Consider the following 15,462-nt stretch of genomic DNA (forward strand, 5'->3'; position numbering starts at 1 on the left):
TCACTACAGCTCCAACCCACTGCCAAGTCTATCCAATCAGGGGAGACTCCACCCAGCACAAACTCCACCCAAGGCTCTGGTTCCAGTTAGCCGTGCAGACTCCTTGAAGGGGTGGAAAAAACACAGTTCCACATCATGTGGTTCTCATTGGGCCTGACAGAAAATACTCAGGACTAGAACCTCACGGTTACACCTTGTTCCAGTTCTGCTGTACAGCCCCCACTGATAGAAATATGCAAAACCAGAAAATAAGAATGTTGTCTTTGTTATCTGTGTTTTCTGCAGGGACAGACTTGATGCTTGATGTAAGAAAATCTGAAGATGAACGCCTTCAACCAGGAAAATAACATGAAAGGCATTGTTCTTGGCTATAAAATAAAAGTATTACACTTTTCATCCATTCATAATTTTGTATCACCATGTAGAATATTTTCAATTCCTTTTTCAAAGGTTTTGGTAAAATAAAAAATGCCATTTTATCAAGCAGCTTTGAGTGCTTGGGGAGTAGTGCATGACACTATACATAGATAAAAATGGAACTGAAATAATGGAATCTAGCATACAGTTTTCATTTAATATCAATGTATTTAAATAACACATCGTTTCTGTTGTCAGAACCCTGCCTCCCCCAGTTTAAATTATGTACTGTAAGAGTAACCCCCACATAATCTCCACAGCAAATATCCATAGCTCTGAAGTTGAACAGCAGCCAGATATATCGGCAGTGCACTGTAGAGCTACACTGGAGTGTCTTTCTCTGCTCTGGAGCCAGCCTGAAGCTGAAGCAGAGTCCTTCCAGAACCGGAGTCAGACCACCTGGAGCACTGCCATGCTCACTAAAGATGCCTCTTTTAAGTATACTGTTCATCACGTACGCTACAAAATACTTTTTAAATGGAATGAAAGTTGAAATTGTGCACTAGGCATGCACACCCACATCAGGGAGGAAGCGGGGAGATTAATTTCCCAACAATTTGTTACACAAATTTTAATCTCTCAAGAGTTCCGCTGAGCACCATCAATGTGCCAAAGAAAAAAATCTGTGTACTTGTTGCAGTTTAGTAACACCCATCACAGACAGCTTAACAGGATTTGCCATGACTTCAGAGAATGTTTCTGTAAGCCTCCCTCTGAAGAATGCAATCCAGTAAAAAAAAAAAAAAAAAAATGCTCCAATTACGTAGGGGTTCCCAAGTCTTGTCTCATTCCTTATCGCTGAACCATTAAACATGCAGGACGGAGGCTGCTGCCGTTGTAATGTTGTTTTAACATCAAAGGCACTGTTGAAATTATGCCTTTTTAGAGTATGGAACTAATTTTTCTCATAATGTAATTTCCGATTTTTAATCAAAAGGACAAAACACATATTTCAAGTGCAGAAGTCCCTCTATGGTCCTATCTAAACTTGAGTACCTCTGTTTTGTCTTCATCTGTGTGATGGTTTTTCTTTACTTTATATGAAATTTATAAGAATTGTTATGGATTAATGGGCACAATATATTGATGACAATAAAAAGAACATGGAATATCTGAAATTACATATTACAAATTACATATTCCATATTTGAATACAATCAATAAGATTTGGGTGTGATCAGCAAGGATGTAACAATTCCCTGACAAACAACCTCAAAGATCAAGGTTAATTTTTCAGGGTACGGCCTCAGATGACTTGTACACATCTAACATTATTACTGTATTGTGAAATCCTATCAGTATATATATCCTATTAGCAGCAGATTATTGTTATGAAGTTTCTCTGCCCTTTTAGCCTCTTTTAAAGCATATATCTGCTTGCATTACTTTCTCCATATTGCTTCAATGTCAGATTTACAGGCATGCACATCTCACATAATTAAAATAGCAATTTTCATTGGGATTGCACTATTTACTTAAGAACAGATCATTCAAAAACATTCTATTTCCTATCCCCCATATATGAAACTTGAGAAATGAACATATAAATTAGGATTTGGGGCCAAATTCCAAATGTGGTAGGCACTGTGACGGAGTGCCGTCACTACGGTTGAGTATGCGCTCTGACTGCCATACTAAAGAGCCTGGCTCTTTGGCATCGCGGTCAAAGTTTCATGTTTGGTACCCCGTAGACCCGGGTTCAAGGCCGGGCGGGGTGACTGCTCTCGCCCTTCGCTACAGGCACCAAAATTATTTTGCTCTGCTCTCGGTTACTGAGAGTACAGAATGCATGGATACAGACAACATAGTATTGTGCAACACTGACACCTTGTGATTTCTTGGGGAAATGGCAGGAGGGATGGAATGCTTGACTTAAAACAACATTGATGGATTGCATATGACCAACAACAAACAATGACTAAACTAATCAAAGATGTAATTCTTACAAATGATTGAAACCAGTGTGTGAAAGGCATGGAAAGGCACTGAACTGGAGACCACAGAGTTGTGAGTTATTGTTGATGGGCTGTAATTTTTCAAGACAACAATGTTAGCACACAAGGGTTTTCACAGCACAATATCCAGCACTGTGGCTTACATGAGAAAAGTAGACATATTTTTACCTAAGAATACTTTTATATAGAATCCTTGCCCTCCATCTCACCAGTCAACAGGGAGGGTGATGTAAATCAGATGAGTTTAGACATTGCCAGACCATGGTTTGTGGGCAAAGGGATCCTCCAGAATTGCTTATCTGGGCATGTTCAGCAGAGGCAATCAATATATATTCTACCTCACTTGTAAGTTGCTTTGGATAAATGTAAATGTGAATGTACCTCATATCTTCTTCCTTCTTTCCATCAAGAACATATCTGAGATTAAGTGACCAAACTCACCAAATGAGTCTTGCTAGCTATATTTTGCATTTCAGACAGCTGCCCCAGTTCTTATTACAGTAACTGTCAACATTATTACAGTTGGCTACCTGGTTAGGTAGCTACCTAATGAGAATTAATGAGCATCAATACAATTATTTTACCAAAATGAAATACTGGGTGCAATAGAAAGCTGAACTACTAAGAGTAAGCAGCGACATTGTTCTTTTGCCAATAGAAATTATTACACTATGACATACACTATATAGAAAATTAAAAAACTAATTTGCAGAACCACTCCAATATGCCTTTAAAACCTGGTGCTAGATGCAAACTCAGCAATAGACAAATTCAATAATTTGCATTTCTAACTGAATATCACATCGTTGCAATGTTAATTAAGCTAATAAATTCAACACAAAAAGTTCTGAAACTTTCTGAAATGACATCTAAGGCAAACAGAACAAACAAAAAACTTCCTCTAATATTGTCTTTGAAAATCTTTTGCAACATGCTGGAAATATGCAATTGTATTTCATGTTGCATTACAATAATGTTCACGCTGAAGCAAACATTTCTAATACAACGACATATGTAATAAACACAAATTAGAAGAAGTGTACCAATTGCATTAAGTATCCTGAATTCAATTTAACATTATCTGCTCTAGCTCTTGCTATGTAGATGATTGCATGTGCTTCCATGAATAGAAGAATCTGGAAACAGCAGGAAAGTGGAATGCTTCAAATGAAAACATGTTTTACTTGAAGCTACTGCTTTACTCATCGCCTTCATTTCGTACGATGAAATATTTCAGCACATCTTTATCTCTGATGGAAGTGAGTTCGCTTGCATATGATATTTAAATGCATTTGGTTCTGGAAGAAAAACAGAATGAAAAATTTGCATGTAATTTGTATGTAAAATGATATAATTAAGGAAAAAATATGCTTTGCATTATGTCATATAAAAGAAATATACTACATGCAGATATAGCAAACAGAGTAGTGGAATCAGTACTAAGGATCTAGAAAATACTTTTAATAAACACACATAAAACATGTTTCAATATAGTCTGAAAGAATCAAACCTCGATAGCATTCAGGAATCTTCAGTGTACCATCAATACACTGGGTTACAACTGGGTACCCACAATTCTTCTCTTCATTTTTACAGTACAGTGCCACCAACTCTGAATGTAGGACTCTATTTGGCTTTAGATCCCCAATCCATATTTTTTTGCCATTATAAAAGATTCGACCTCTTTCAATGCCAATAGTGCACGGTGCTAGAATGAGATTGGGCAGAAAATGTTCACTTTTACATACACACATTTAGACAGCTCTGTTTTATAGATTAGAATATATTTAATGTAAGTTGTTCTCTCATGGTGAGTTTCATTGGTATCCAGACAGTAGAATTTTCTGCTTTCATTTTTGAGGAAATTGCAACATAACAACCAACATTTTAACATGCTGCTACTGAAGCATTAACATCTGTGGTTTGAAATTTTCATGAGCAACATTACAACAGCATCATTATCACAGGCACATCACAAAACATGATTCAACCCTCTGATTTAGACAGAATCCAGACTCACCTTTACAACTGGGCTTGGTAGACCACTGTCCTGTTTTCTCACATTCTGTCTCCATGGGTCCTTCCAGAACATAATTCACATCACACCCATATTTGACTTTCTCCTTGTAGCCATGCTCCCTGATTACAGCAAATGACATGAACCCATTGGCTATTCCGGTTGGGGGTGGGCATGTCACAACTTTATGTTAAAGAGAGGTACAGAGAAATCATTAGAGTGTACAGAAAATGCACCATCAGTCTTTTCTATAGCTTTTATATGTATAGCTTTTTGGAGTGTGCTACATTTTACTAACAAACTTTAAATACTGCATGGTTCAGTGCACTGCTGTGATGGCTTATAGAGTGAGCTATATAACACACTATGTTGAGCTATGTCACACACTGAAGCAGAGTGCTAATGCTATTCCCTGGCTCCCAGCCTTTCTGGGTTTAAAACTCACTCGTGATTCCAGGTGGCAGCTGAAAATGCAACTTTATCTCCCCACTCTATGAGGTCAAATAAAACATAATAATCTGCTCTACTTTAGCAGACATTTCCTGGCAAAATGCTGATGACAATAGCATTTATAAAGTCTTAAATGTTACCATTAATGTCCAAAGTACCTGTTTAGTTGTTCTTGTTGGAGAATGTTGTTGATGACTCACTTATGATAGGAAATAACATTGCAGTTCATGATGTAATGCGACAGGCACAGTTAGAAAAGGCTTACTTCATCGGCTGAAAATACCCAGAATGCCCTAGCCAGCCTACTTACGGCGACACTCAGGGGGCTTTGTCCAGGTCCCGTCGGCTGTACAATACCCTCTCTCATCACCAAAAAGGACAAGGGGTGGTGAGCATTCATACATCACACTGTCTCCGAATAACGTTGTGTTGCCTTTAAACTTTCTGTTGTAAGTCATCGTAGCATATTTAGGTATTTCAGGAAGGCCACAAGTTACCGCTGCAAGAAGGAGGAAGTACATGATAATCACCTTGTTACCTGTTACCTGGAACTTCATGTGATATCCCACCTAACCCTGTTGTATTAATGTGTAATACCTTGATTATTATCTAGATAATCCTTGGGTATTTTCTATCATGAAAGTTTTCTTGGAGCAACCATTGTAGGAGGGTCACCCAGAAGGTAATGGCCCACAGCTAAAAAACTGTGGAAGGGGATTATGTGGACATGCAATCCATATGCAAACAATAGATCTTATATTATCTCATATTAACCCTATGGATGTATTCTGTGTTTCTCCAAAACATTTTGGCAGGCAAAAATCAGTGGGGCATTACCGTGTGAATGAACCTCATAATCCTGGTCTAAGGAAGGCTGGCTCCTGGCATTTGCAAAGTAAGTGGCTACGTAGGCCCCTGCAGCCCCTAGGCGGTCCCCTATGGTTATTTTTACATCAATTGCAAAACCTTTTTTTTCTATTTGCTTTTCTTATCACTACAATCCTACAACAGAGGATCCTACAGACAAGAGGAGCCCTCATAAGATACTGATGGGGCTGAGGTGGCTGGTGAGAGCACACAAGAGCTCACACAGGGCCTCAAAAAGCTGGAGCTGACAATGGGTCTGTGCTCCAATCACAACAAATCACTGTTTAAAAGAAACCTCAGCTTCACTCGTGACTACTGCAATACTTTTCCCATTTTCCTGGTTACTCCTAAAACACACTTCTCCTTTTCTTCTTTTAAGCCAAACTGTAGATGTCATGTATTTGGCCCATCCACAAAAGCAGAGGGACTTACGTTCACAAAATGGCAGTGGCTCACTCCAGGTGCCATTAGCTGTGCATTCACTGGTGTTAGCTCCACGCAGGATGTACCTAAAAACATATAATAATCATTTCCTCAACAAATCTCTCTTCCGTATGTGTGAGCATAAATGGATGAGAGTAGACTGAATTAAAAAGGTACATCAAACAGATAATTCCAGAGCAAAAGCATGCAGCAGCTGTTTCACCTGAGAAGCTTTTTTACTGATTACGCAACTGATGAAGGAGATTTTAACTGTGCAAATGGCCTGCCTCATTTTGAAGTCCACATGGACTTTCCACGTGGACTGTCCAATTACAAAATGTTTTATAGGTTTCCATTAACATTTCACTTACCCTTCATTGCAGGTGTAGTTGATTTTACTCTCGAATATGATGTCAGCAATGTGAATCGCGCCATTTGCCAAAGGATCAGGGAAGGAACAGCTTTTTGCTGTGTAAAGTGCGAGTTTGAATGGGTCTGCATTATTTCACAATTTGTCACTATCATTCAATTCAATTACATTCCGTCTAGTTCGCAAACATATCAGTTATCACATAAGCATAAACACAGCCATACCAGTTTCCTATTTTAAATGCATAAGCACTCACGTGAACACTTGAGTTTGGCTTGACTCCATTGTCCGCTGCTAGTACAGATAATTTTGCGGGACCCTGATGTTGGAATATACCCGCGTTTGCAGGAGAGGAATACCTCAGACCCAACTTCATAAACACGTTGGAAGCCGTGCTCCTCAACGTCGGCCATTACAGGAGGGCGGCCGCACACTAAAAGCACACACACACACACACACACACACACACACACACACACACACGACAGATTTGCATTTAAACATGTTCAATCTTAACAAATATGAGTAAACGCGTTTCAACAGCTGCATGTCAAAGTGTATACTATCTTACAAGCAAGTTGCACATTCATCTGAACACAAAGTAATTAAACCCCATAATCTAACACATCGCTATAATTGTCCGACCACACACATGAATTCGTCTCACAGGTAGGGAACAGACAACTGGCATAGAGTCAAAGACATAACTGATAGACGTCAACGCGGGATGTCAAAACGCGAATTCGGGTCGCTTAATTTCTAAATCAAAGCACTGAAGTGTTGTCTTTCCTAATGAATTTGCGAGCGGAACGGTACCTTTTGCCGGTGTCACCAAATTGTACAAGGACAGCTGACAAAGCAGCAAAAGCAGAAGGCTTTGAAGCATCTTCGCGTCGTGGACAGCGCGGACTCCGTCACGGTGCAGCGCACAGCAGATACTGAAGCTCAAACTGACTGACTGTTATTTGTGGTTCGCAGAGTAAACACACCGATATCCAAACAGCTGCTGCCGGGAACTCAGTTGCGAAAACTTACACTTTTAGGGCGTACCGTAAGTCTTTGAAAATGAGCGAGATGTGTAACTATCCGAATGCTCGTGCAGACCTGTCCCGAAATATTTACATTGTTTTACATGTCGGAATGAATTATTCAAATTTACCGTCACACTACTACAAACATAATAATAAAACTTTGCAAGGAAACTACGAACACTTTCTGGATTTGGTGACAGAAATTCTAGTTCCATCAGTTACTGGTAAATGTAGTTCCTGCTGTTTTATAAGATTATATGTTTCCTTTAAATAGGTGTAACGAAGTTTGTCAAATAAAGGGCATACAGTTCCCATAAAATTACAAAATGGAAAATATGTGAAAAAGAAAAGAAAAAAACAACGCAATATCCACCAACTGATTGGGTCAAATATTGTGTTATTTTCATTTGTTTCATTTGTTTTGAGGCCCAAAGTCCACAATACAAGGTATATTTACTCAGCGTTGAAAAGTAACTTTCATCATATCAGTTGTGAACACACACACACACACACACACACAGAGAGAGAGAGAAGGCCTACTGCATACAAAGATATACATCCAAAAATGACTAATTAAGCAACACTTAAAAGTTAAGCTGTTATTCCTCTTATAAAAATGCAGAGTTCATTCTAGAATGTCGGGAGTGGAAGTTTCCCTAGTACCCCCGGGGAAAAGTACCAATCCGTCATAATAATGCTACGAGCCAAAGAGAAACATCGTACATTTTCATTTTCTGTGAGGTATGATTCAGCAGTTCAACTCATAATAGTGCTGCTAACACAAGACCATTATATTACATTACATTACTTTTATTAAACAGACTACTGAAATAAAGTTAGGGTTGTGCCTTAAATAAGATCTGTGTTTAGCATGTATCTTAGCTAAACTTCATGTCACCAGTTGTGTTTCTTCCAAATCATAGAACCCCTTCATTATGTGTAATTACTTTGCCAGCACACGTTACAAAGCCATTTAGTGGCGCTTTTGTTGATGCACCTGGAATTATTAAGCTTACACAGTGCGATCTGCCAGAATTTAACGCGAAGAAAGGTTGAATTTATAGAAGTAAACTAATATAAATAGCCTCTGATAATGACATAGATAAAAGCTGAAGAACGACTTCAGAGCCAGTTGTATTTTATAAAATCTTATTTGTGCGTGTTACGTCCCAGAGTGCGTTACAGTAACTGTTTTCTTGTAGCTACATAAAGGAATCTATTGTTTAAACACCGTGGCACACAGGCAGTGGCTGAAATTTACATTTGCCTCATTACGTTTTTTGTGATTTTAGACAAACATTCATTTTCTTTGCTTATATAACATTTAGGTAAAACCGAAAACTTTGAAAATGATTTCAAAATACCAGGACCATGGACTCGGTAATCCAAACAAGACGCCATTCCTATTTTTAACCGCCAGATGTCGTTATTAAGTTTAGCTGTTAATTCTCAAGATTTTGTCATGAATGGAAATATAGCGCGTAGCTCATGTAAAGTAACAACAACAACAACAACAACAATAATAATAATAATAATAATAATAATAATAATAATAATAAAAATAATGGCTCTGTTCCTGTGCATATCATTTCGTTGGAAACACCTGTACATTTACACCTCGTTCACGCACTTCACGCATGAAATGCTCCCAAAAAAACCCCGAATTATTCACAGACTTCATTTTAAACTGGATTACATAATTGCAAGTTCCCCCTTTTGCAAAATACCAAAAAATGCAGTTCATGTACTTTTCCACGGGATGGCGTAACTCACTTCCAATTTCCAGCAAGGACTGGCCGTATCCCTCCCACGAGGGAATAAATTGCATTGACGTCACTACAAGTGAAAGAAGGAAGCAAAGCGCTCTGTATGAGCTGTCATTAAGTAGTTGTAGCGACGGTAAAGGGAAGCCGAAGCCTGAAAGGACGGTAGAGTGTCTTCAGTTACACACCGACAGCAGTGACCACCCCTTTGCCTAAAAGTGATAGAGTAGTGCAGAAGATCCTTTGGAAAGAATTCACCCAAAGCAGAACAGAGGGAAATAACACTGTCTTCTGCTATGGCTGATGTTATACAAACCAACGAGTCGTCTTCAGCGGACGTTGCGAACCGATTCGCCCGCAAAGGTGCTCTGAGGCAGAAAAATGTCCACGAAGTTAAGAATCACAAATTTATTGCCAGGTTCTTCAAGCAGCCCACCTTCTGTAGTCACTGCACGGACTTCATCTGGTAAGCATTTGTGTGGGGTCTGTCTGAGCGAGACTGGAGGAGTTAAGTTCTGTACGATATAAACGCCTGCAACAACTTTTATTTTGGCTTGTTGCGCGCTTTTCCATTTTTAGCTTAAGTAGCGTGGTAACTAATACCACTTGTCTGTGTAATTTGCAATGTATAATATTCGTATACTAATAAGTGTTTTGTTGTTAACGATGTGCTACAAAGTTTTTTGCAGAAGAAGGATGCACGAGTTTAATGCTACATGCTTACTCTTGTACACAGCTAGCTAGTATGTGTTAGAAGAAAACATTGCATTGTATGAACGAGACAGCCGAGAAGTGGGCTGTGTGCAAAAGGTATCTTTTCTGTAACGGGCTACAACTTTTCTTTTTTTTCGTTTCACTCTTTTTTCCGAGAGAGTTCACGCAACTAAGCGAACATACCCCACAAAAACTCTTAGCTGTATCAGTGGGTGAAAGTGTCTGAGCGTACGAGTAACTCGAGACGCGCCCACACTGCTATGTTGAGGCTGTTCTTCTCAGCAGGTGTGCGCACTGGTTTCTATCTCATTGGTGTCTACGGAATACGGTCAAAATGTAACTTTCCATGCTGTTACTCCGTACACAGCGTGATACACCGACTAAGGCATGCGCTTACATTAGTAGCAAATCACAGCTATTAAATGTGATTCCTTCAAATATGATGTGGAACGGAGGTCCACTGTGCAAGGTGTCAACTTTAAGAGTCTGATTAGTAAAACGGTCAGTTTTTGCTCCCTATGAACACAGGGTTGGGATCGGGATTAATAATGTGGTAACAGATCAATGCACATATGAATAATTGTTGATGACTCGATGACTGTACTGTATAAAAGTTAGCAACTTGACAGAATGAGAATGATTGTCAGCTATTCAAGATAGCAATACATTATATCACCTCACTTTCCAAGATGCACGCAGTGATTGTGATGAAACACCTCTAAGCAGGTAATACTCATTGATCTCTATCTCAGATTCGCTTCCTCCAGGATGTTGTCTGTCAAGCCTGTGATGGATGCTGTTTTTCACACAGGTGGAAATGGTGTGAGAGAAGAGAGGCAGCCGCAGGTTGGAGTACGGAACAGCTCAGGCAAACACGAGCACAGCAAAGATGCGCCAAGATTCATAGTCTGTAGCCTTTGCAGCAGGGGTGCCGGTGTCAAGCTTGTGTTTGTTATTCACAACAGACTTCCGCTGTCAGTTCTCCCAGTTAACATGGAGCTGTAGTAGGAACTGCGGCGCTGTCCCCAAACTCACTGTGTTGACGGGGAGCAAGAGCTGAACGATGCATGTTTTGTTCCTCGGACTCTTCTGCAAGTTGACACCTTGCAAGGAGGAGAGACTTTTGACAGGGCACGTGCTCCTTTCAAAAACGTGTGGCGCTGTCTTGGATTACTGTAGATGTCAGCGTGTTTGTCTTCCGCTTGCTGCAGAGAAAGCACCTTCCAGTATAAGCTTGCGTATGATTTTCTTCCTGATAATAGTAAAGGGAAATAAGTCCAGTAAAAATGATCTCTGATGTGAAGGAATGACTGATAGCTTGTTTCGTGGGTATGTCTCAAGCAAGGAGGTATGTTTTGTTCATGAAACTCTCCTCTTCTCCGACCACAAAGTCCTGTTGAACGTCTTCTCTTTTTGAACTAAGGAAATAACAACACTGTGTGATCCTGCAGGGCATTTTCAGAGGTGAAAGCTCTTTTTCAAGATCCACAGCAACACTTTAAAAACCGTGCACATGATAAAACAGCGCAAAGCGTAACGGACAATACAAAGCATAGGCCTGCTTAGTTAAGTAGAGTGATCAAGTCATGTGAGCATTGGTCTGGTACCAGATTATGAATCCTGATCCTTTTGATCTTCAGTGTCTCTGTTAGCTACATGTCGTAGCCCATCAGTTGAACACGCCTGCACGCCTGGGTCTCTCCCAGTACGGTTGAAAAATACCACCACCTTGAATGCATAGTCACCTGTGTCTGTTTAACCCACTAATTGTTCCAGTTACTGAAATTAGGCATAGATTAAATAAAATTCCAGAAACATCTCCTGCGCTCTTTGATTGCCAACCACTGTTGCAGGGCAGCTACGGTTGTGGTCTGAAATGAACGTCTTTCATTTTTTCCACAGTCTTTTAGGTTCACATCTGCCTGTCACCTGTCATACTTTGTAATGCAGATATACTATATAGCCAAAAGTATGTTGACACCTGACCATCACACCTATATGACATTATTGGACATCCCATTCCAAAGCCATGAGCATTAATATGGAGTTGCCCCCCCCCCCCCCCCCCCCCCCTTTGCTGCTATAACCGCCTCTGGGAAGGCTTTCCACAAGATTTTGGAGTGTGTCTGTGGGAATTTGTGCCCATTCAGCCAAAAGAGCATTTGTGAGGTCAGGCACTGCTGTTGGGCAAGAAGGCCTGGCTCACAATCGGTGTCCTAATTCATCCCAAAGGTGTTCAGTGGGGTTGAGGTCAGTGCTCTGTGCAGGCTACTGGAGTTCCTCCACACCAAACTTGTCAAACCATGTATTTATGGACGTTGCTTTGTGCAACAGGGGCACAGTCATGCTGGAACAGTAAAGGGCCTGTTCCATCAGACTGCCAGATAGTGAAGCGTGATTCATCACTCCAGAGAACACGTTTCCACTGCTCCAGAGTCCAGCGGCGGCGTGCTTTGCGCCACTCCAGCCATTGCTTGGCATTGCGCATAGTGATGTTGGTCTTGTGTGCAGCTGCTTGGCCATGGAAACCCATTTCATGAAGCTCCCAACAAACAGTTCTTGTGCTGATGTTGCAACCAGAGACAGTTTGGAACTCTGATGTGAGTGATTCAACAGAGGATAGATGGTTTTTACGTGCTACACGCTTCAGCACTTGGCGGCCCTGGGTGGTCTACCACTTCGTGGCTGAGCTGTTGTTGCTCCTAGACGCTTCCACTTGACAATAATAGCACTTACAGTTGACCGGGGCAGATCTAGCAGGGCAGAAATTTCATGAACTGACTTGTGGCAAAGATGGCATCCTATGACAGTGCCACGTTTAAAGTGACTGAGCTCTCCAGTACGATCCATTCTACTTCCAAGGTTTGTCTATGGAGATTGCATGGCTATGTGCTTGATTTTATGCACCTTTTAACAATCGGTGTGGCTGAAACACCTGAACTCAATAATTAGGAGAGGTGTCCACATACTTTTGGCTGTATAGTGTACATCTGTGTTAACAAGGCCTCAAGGCAAACAAGGAAAATATGATTGCCTTTTACAATAAAAATGAAACAATTTTGTTTGTTTTCCATTACATTTAAAGCCAGTCAGTGCACATTTTTGCGAATTTTCCCCTTTAAATGGCCCCTGTCTCAGTCTTCCATTTATCATTTTTCACAAATGACAGTGATTAAATAACTAAGGAATCCAAAGAGCTATACAGTGTGACTGTGAGTAACCTTCCTGGATAAGATGAAAACCATTTGCGACCATAATGCTCGCGTCTCTAAAAGTGCTTAACAGTCTCTAAAAGTGTACCATCCCTCTGGCTGTCCATGAATATCGGGACAGTGAGACTACAACAACAATGGCTGACCATCACATCTGTGCATCCTTATTTGACTGTCTTCTGTGTCTGTTTTCACAGGGGATTTGGAAAGCAAGGATTCCAGTGCCAAGGTAAAGTTATCCTGCAATGATCATGATGCCATGCATGCCTTGGTATTGCAGCTGTCATTACCATGTCCTTGATTAGTGACATATTTACTATTATGGCATGGAATGTGGCTGTATTTTAAAGTTAGAGAGGGGAGCATAAAATGCTGAGGGAATTAACTTGGTATTATATTTTAAATGTAATCGAAGAATGCTGTAACTTAGTTTGACATTGCTCTGTTTTCTTTTGAATTCCAAGGTTTGTTGCCAAAATCATTTGATCTGACCTTTCAGCATGAGTCTGTGTGAACAAGTTTCTGGAATCTCACAGTTTATGTGAGGGGAACTTTTTAATGGCTTTGCCATATCTTATGATCAAGATGCTTTGTGGCTCATTTTACAGACTAATGCAGAAAGACAGGGTAAATTATTTATTTAAATTATTTGATCCTTTATTTATCCTTTATTCTTTATTATTTATATGTCCTCATCAGCTTTATTCACAAATAATATACCTTTCCACAAATCCAGGAAAGTTCACGTGCATTCACAAGGAATTTATGCCATAATATGAACCCTTAATCATTTTACGTTTCAGACAATGTTAGTGTCCACCATCTTCAAATGATATGTTGTGTGTACAAAGCATGTTTGTTTTGTGTTTTCTGTCTTTGTGTTTGTGTGCATATGTGTGTTGGTGTATCAGAGTTTCTTGTTGCAAGCAGTTGAATTTCAGCAAGTGTATGTAAACTGTTGCAGTCATGGATGTATAATTGAGAGTATCTGTGCATTGTCTCAAATGTATGTAGACGTATCTATGCAGGTCTGTCTGTCTGACTATGGAGTTATGAAGGATGTGGTCAGGTTTGAAACTGGAGTAAGATACAGTTCAGCAAGGTTTGGTGCATCTCAATTTGCTGCTGTGGTTGATTTTGCATTTTTCTGAGAATATGTTCAACATGTTTTTTGTCAGTATATGCAAAACCAATTATCAACAACACAAAGGGCAACACATTCTGGATGTAGAGATAAACAGTTAAGAAATGAAACCAAGTTGTACAGTGTAACATAATGCCAGGAAGATAACAACGTGGTATTTTATCTTGAAGCTATGGCCATGGACTTGGGGAATTTAGCAACTTAACTGAAGTTGATATTCAGCAGGGGTATAACATAAGCAGGCATCTGTTAATTCATTGCCAGTGCTGCTGCCTCTGTGGCAACAAGTCCTTATGAACTCCAGCTCTTTGTCTCTGGTACTCAGCTGTTGGCCCCTGTTAATATTCTGTGGTTCATATTTCAAGATTTTGAGTAGGCAAGTGCACTTCAACTGTAGCCATGCTGGAACCTCTTGAATTCTGAACCATTTCTGGATTTACATTTTTGACGTTGCTGTCTGTTGCTGAGTTATGCTGGGATGGGATGTTTCTCCCATACTTGCTCACAGAAAGACACGCACCCGCACACGCACACACAGACACATTATTACCCCAAAGAGCAGGAGGTTAGAAATAACCAGCCTTGTGAGAGCACTGCAAACACAGGAAGAGGACCTGTCGTGCTGTGACAATGGTTTTACGGTTGCGGTGGTTCTCTAGCACACGTGGTGGGATCGGTTTCAGAACAATTTCGGTGGATGTTGCAGGCCCATGGGGGTGACCTGAATAGCAGTTCGTATGATTCCTCCCCATCTGGTGATGGTTGGCTCAGGACACTGGTTTCAGACCTCGTGTTTACTGAGCCATGTCTCTGGACCAGTAATCTGAAGCGTACTGCACGCCACACAGTGAACTAGCCAGGGACGGCTCCAGTCTTGTCGTGTTACCCTTACTCATGGAGAGATTCTGGGCTATATTCACAAGACATTGCAATTACCTTACCTTTACATATTTGTTTAAGGTTCAGCCACAGGCCAGATTAAACATTAACATCCACTGATGTCTCATTAACTTTACATTACAGTCCCAAAGAGGTAGGGTAATGTTATTTCCTTGAGTTTCTGTATTTGTTCAAAAGCAGGTGGTACATTTTTGACATG

General features: G+C 40.3%; 2 protein-coding genes across 4 annotated transcripts in view; one reads left to right on the forward strand and one right to left on the reverse strand.

The window, feature by feature from the left end:
* Nucleotides 1–2,093: 2,093 nt before the first annotated feature.
* LOC118791474 (beta-2-glycoprotein 1-like) lies at nucleotides 2,094–7,466 on the reverse strand. The gene is made up of 8 exons (XM_036549210.1): nucleotides 7,316–7,466; nucleotides 6,756–6,932; nucleotides 6,501–6,597; nucleotides 6,139–6,215; nucleotides 5,150–5,338; nucleotides 4,393–4,572; nucleotides 3,883–4,080; nucleotides 2,094–3,670 (listed from the first exon to the last, which is right to left on the reverse strand). The coding sequence occupies exons 1-8, from the start codon at nucleotides 7,383–7,385 to the stop codon at nucleotides 3,606–3,608; spliced, it is 1,053 nt and encodes a 350-aa protein (XP_036405103.1). The 5' UTR covers nucleotides 7,386–7,466; the 3' UTR covers nucleotides 2,094–3,605.
* A 1,963-nt stretch (nucleotides 7,467–9,429) lies between these two features.
* Nucleotides 9,430–15,462, forward strand: part of LOC118785273 (protein kinase C alpha type-like) — a 175,195-nt gene continuing 169,162 nt past the window's right edge. For all 3 annotated transcript variants that reach the window (XM_036539905.1, XM_036539891.1, XM_036539899.1), the window contains exons 1-2: nucleotides 9,430–9,759; nucleotides 13,417–13,448. In XM_036539905.1, coding sequence (XP_036395798.1) covers nucleotides 9,590–9,759; nucleotides 13,417–13,448 — 202 coding nt within the window. In that variant the 5' untranslated portion in view covers nucleotides 9,430–9,589. The remainder of the gene's footprint in view (nucleotides 9,760–13,416; nucleotides 13,449–15,462) is intronic.

The sequence above is a fragment of the Megalops cyprinoides genome, chromosome 1 (assembly GCF_013368585.1).
Source record: "Megalops cyprinoides isolate fMegCyp1 chromosome 1, fMegCyp1.pri, whole genome shotgun sequence".
In the NCBI taxonomy this organism is placed as follows: domain Eukaryota; kingdom Metazoa; phylum Chordata; class Actinopteri; order Elopiformes; family Megalopidae; genus Megalops; species Megalops cyprinoides.

Excerpts from the sequence above, each read along its gene's own strand:
- LOC118791474 (XM_036549210.1), bottom strand. The coding sequence starts at position 7,385 with ATGCTTCAAAGCCTTCTGCTTTTGCTGCTTTGTCAGCTGTCCTTGTAC. Across the intron at positions 6,598-6,755 it reads AGCCAAACTCAAGTGTTCAC|CAAAAAGCTGTTCCTTCCCT; the intron begins GTGAGTGCTTAT and ends CACTTTACACAG. Across the intron at positions 3,671-3,882 it reads GATTCCTGAATGCTATCGAG|AACCAAATGCATTTAAATAT; the intron begins GTTTGATTCTTT and ends TTTTTCTTCCAG.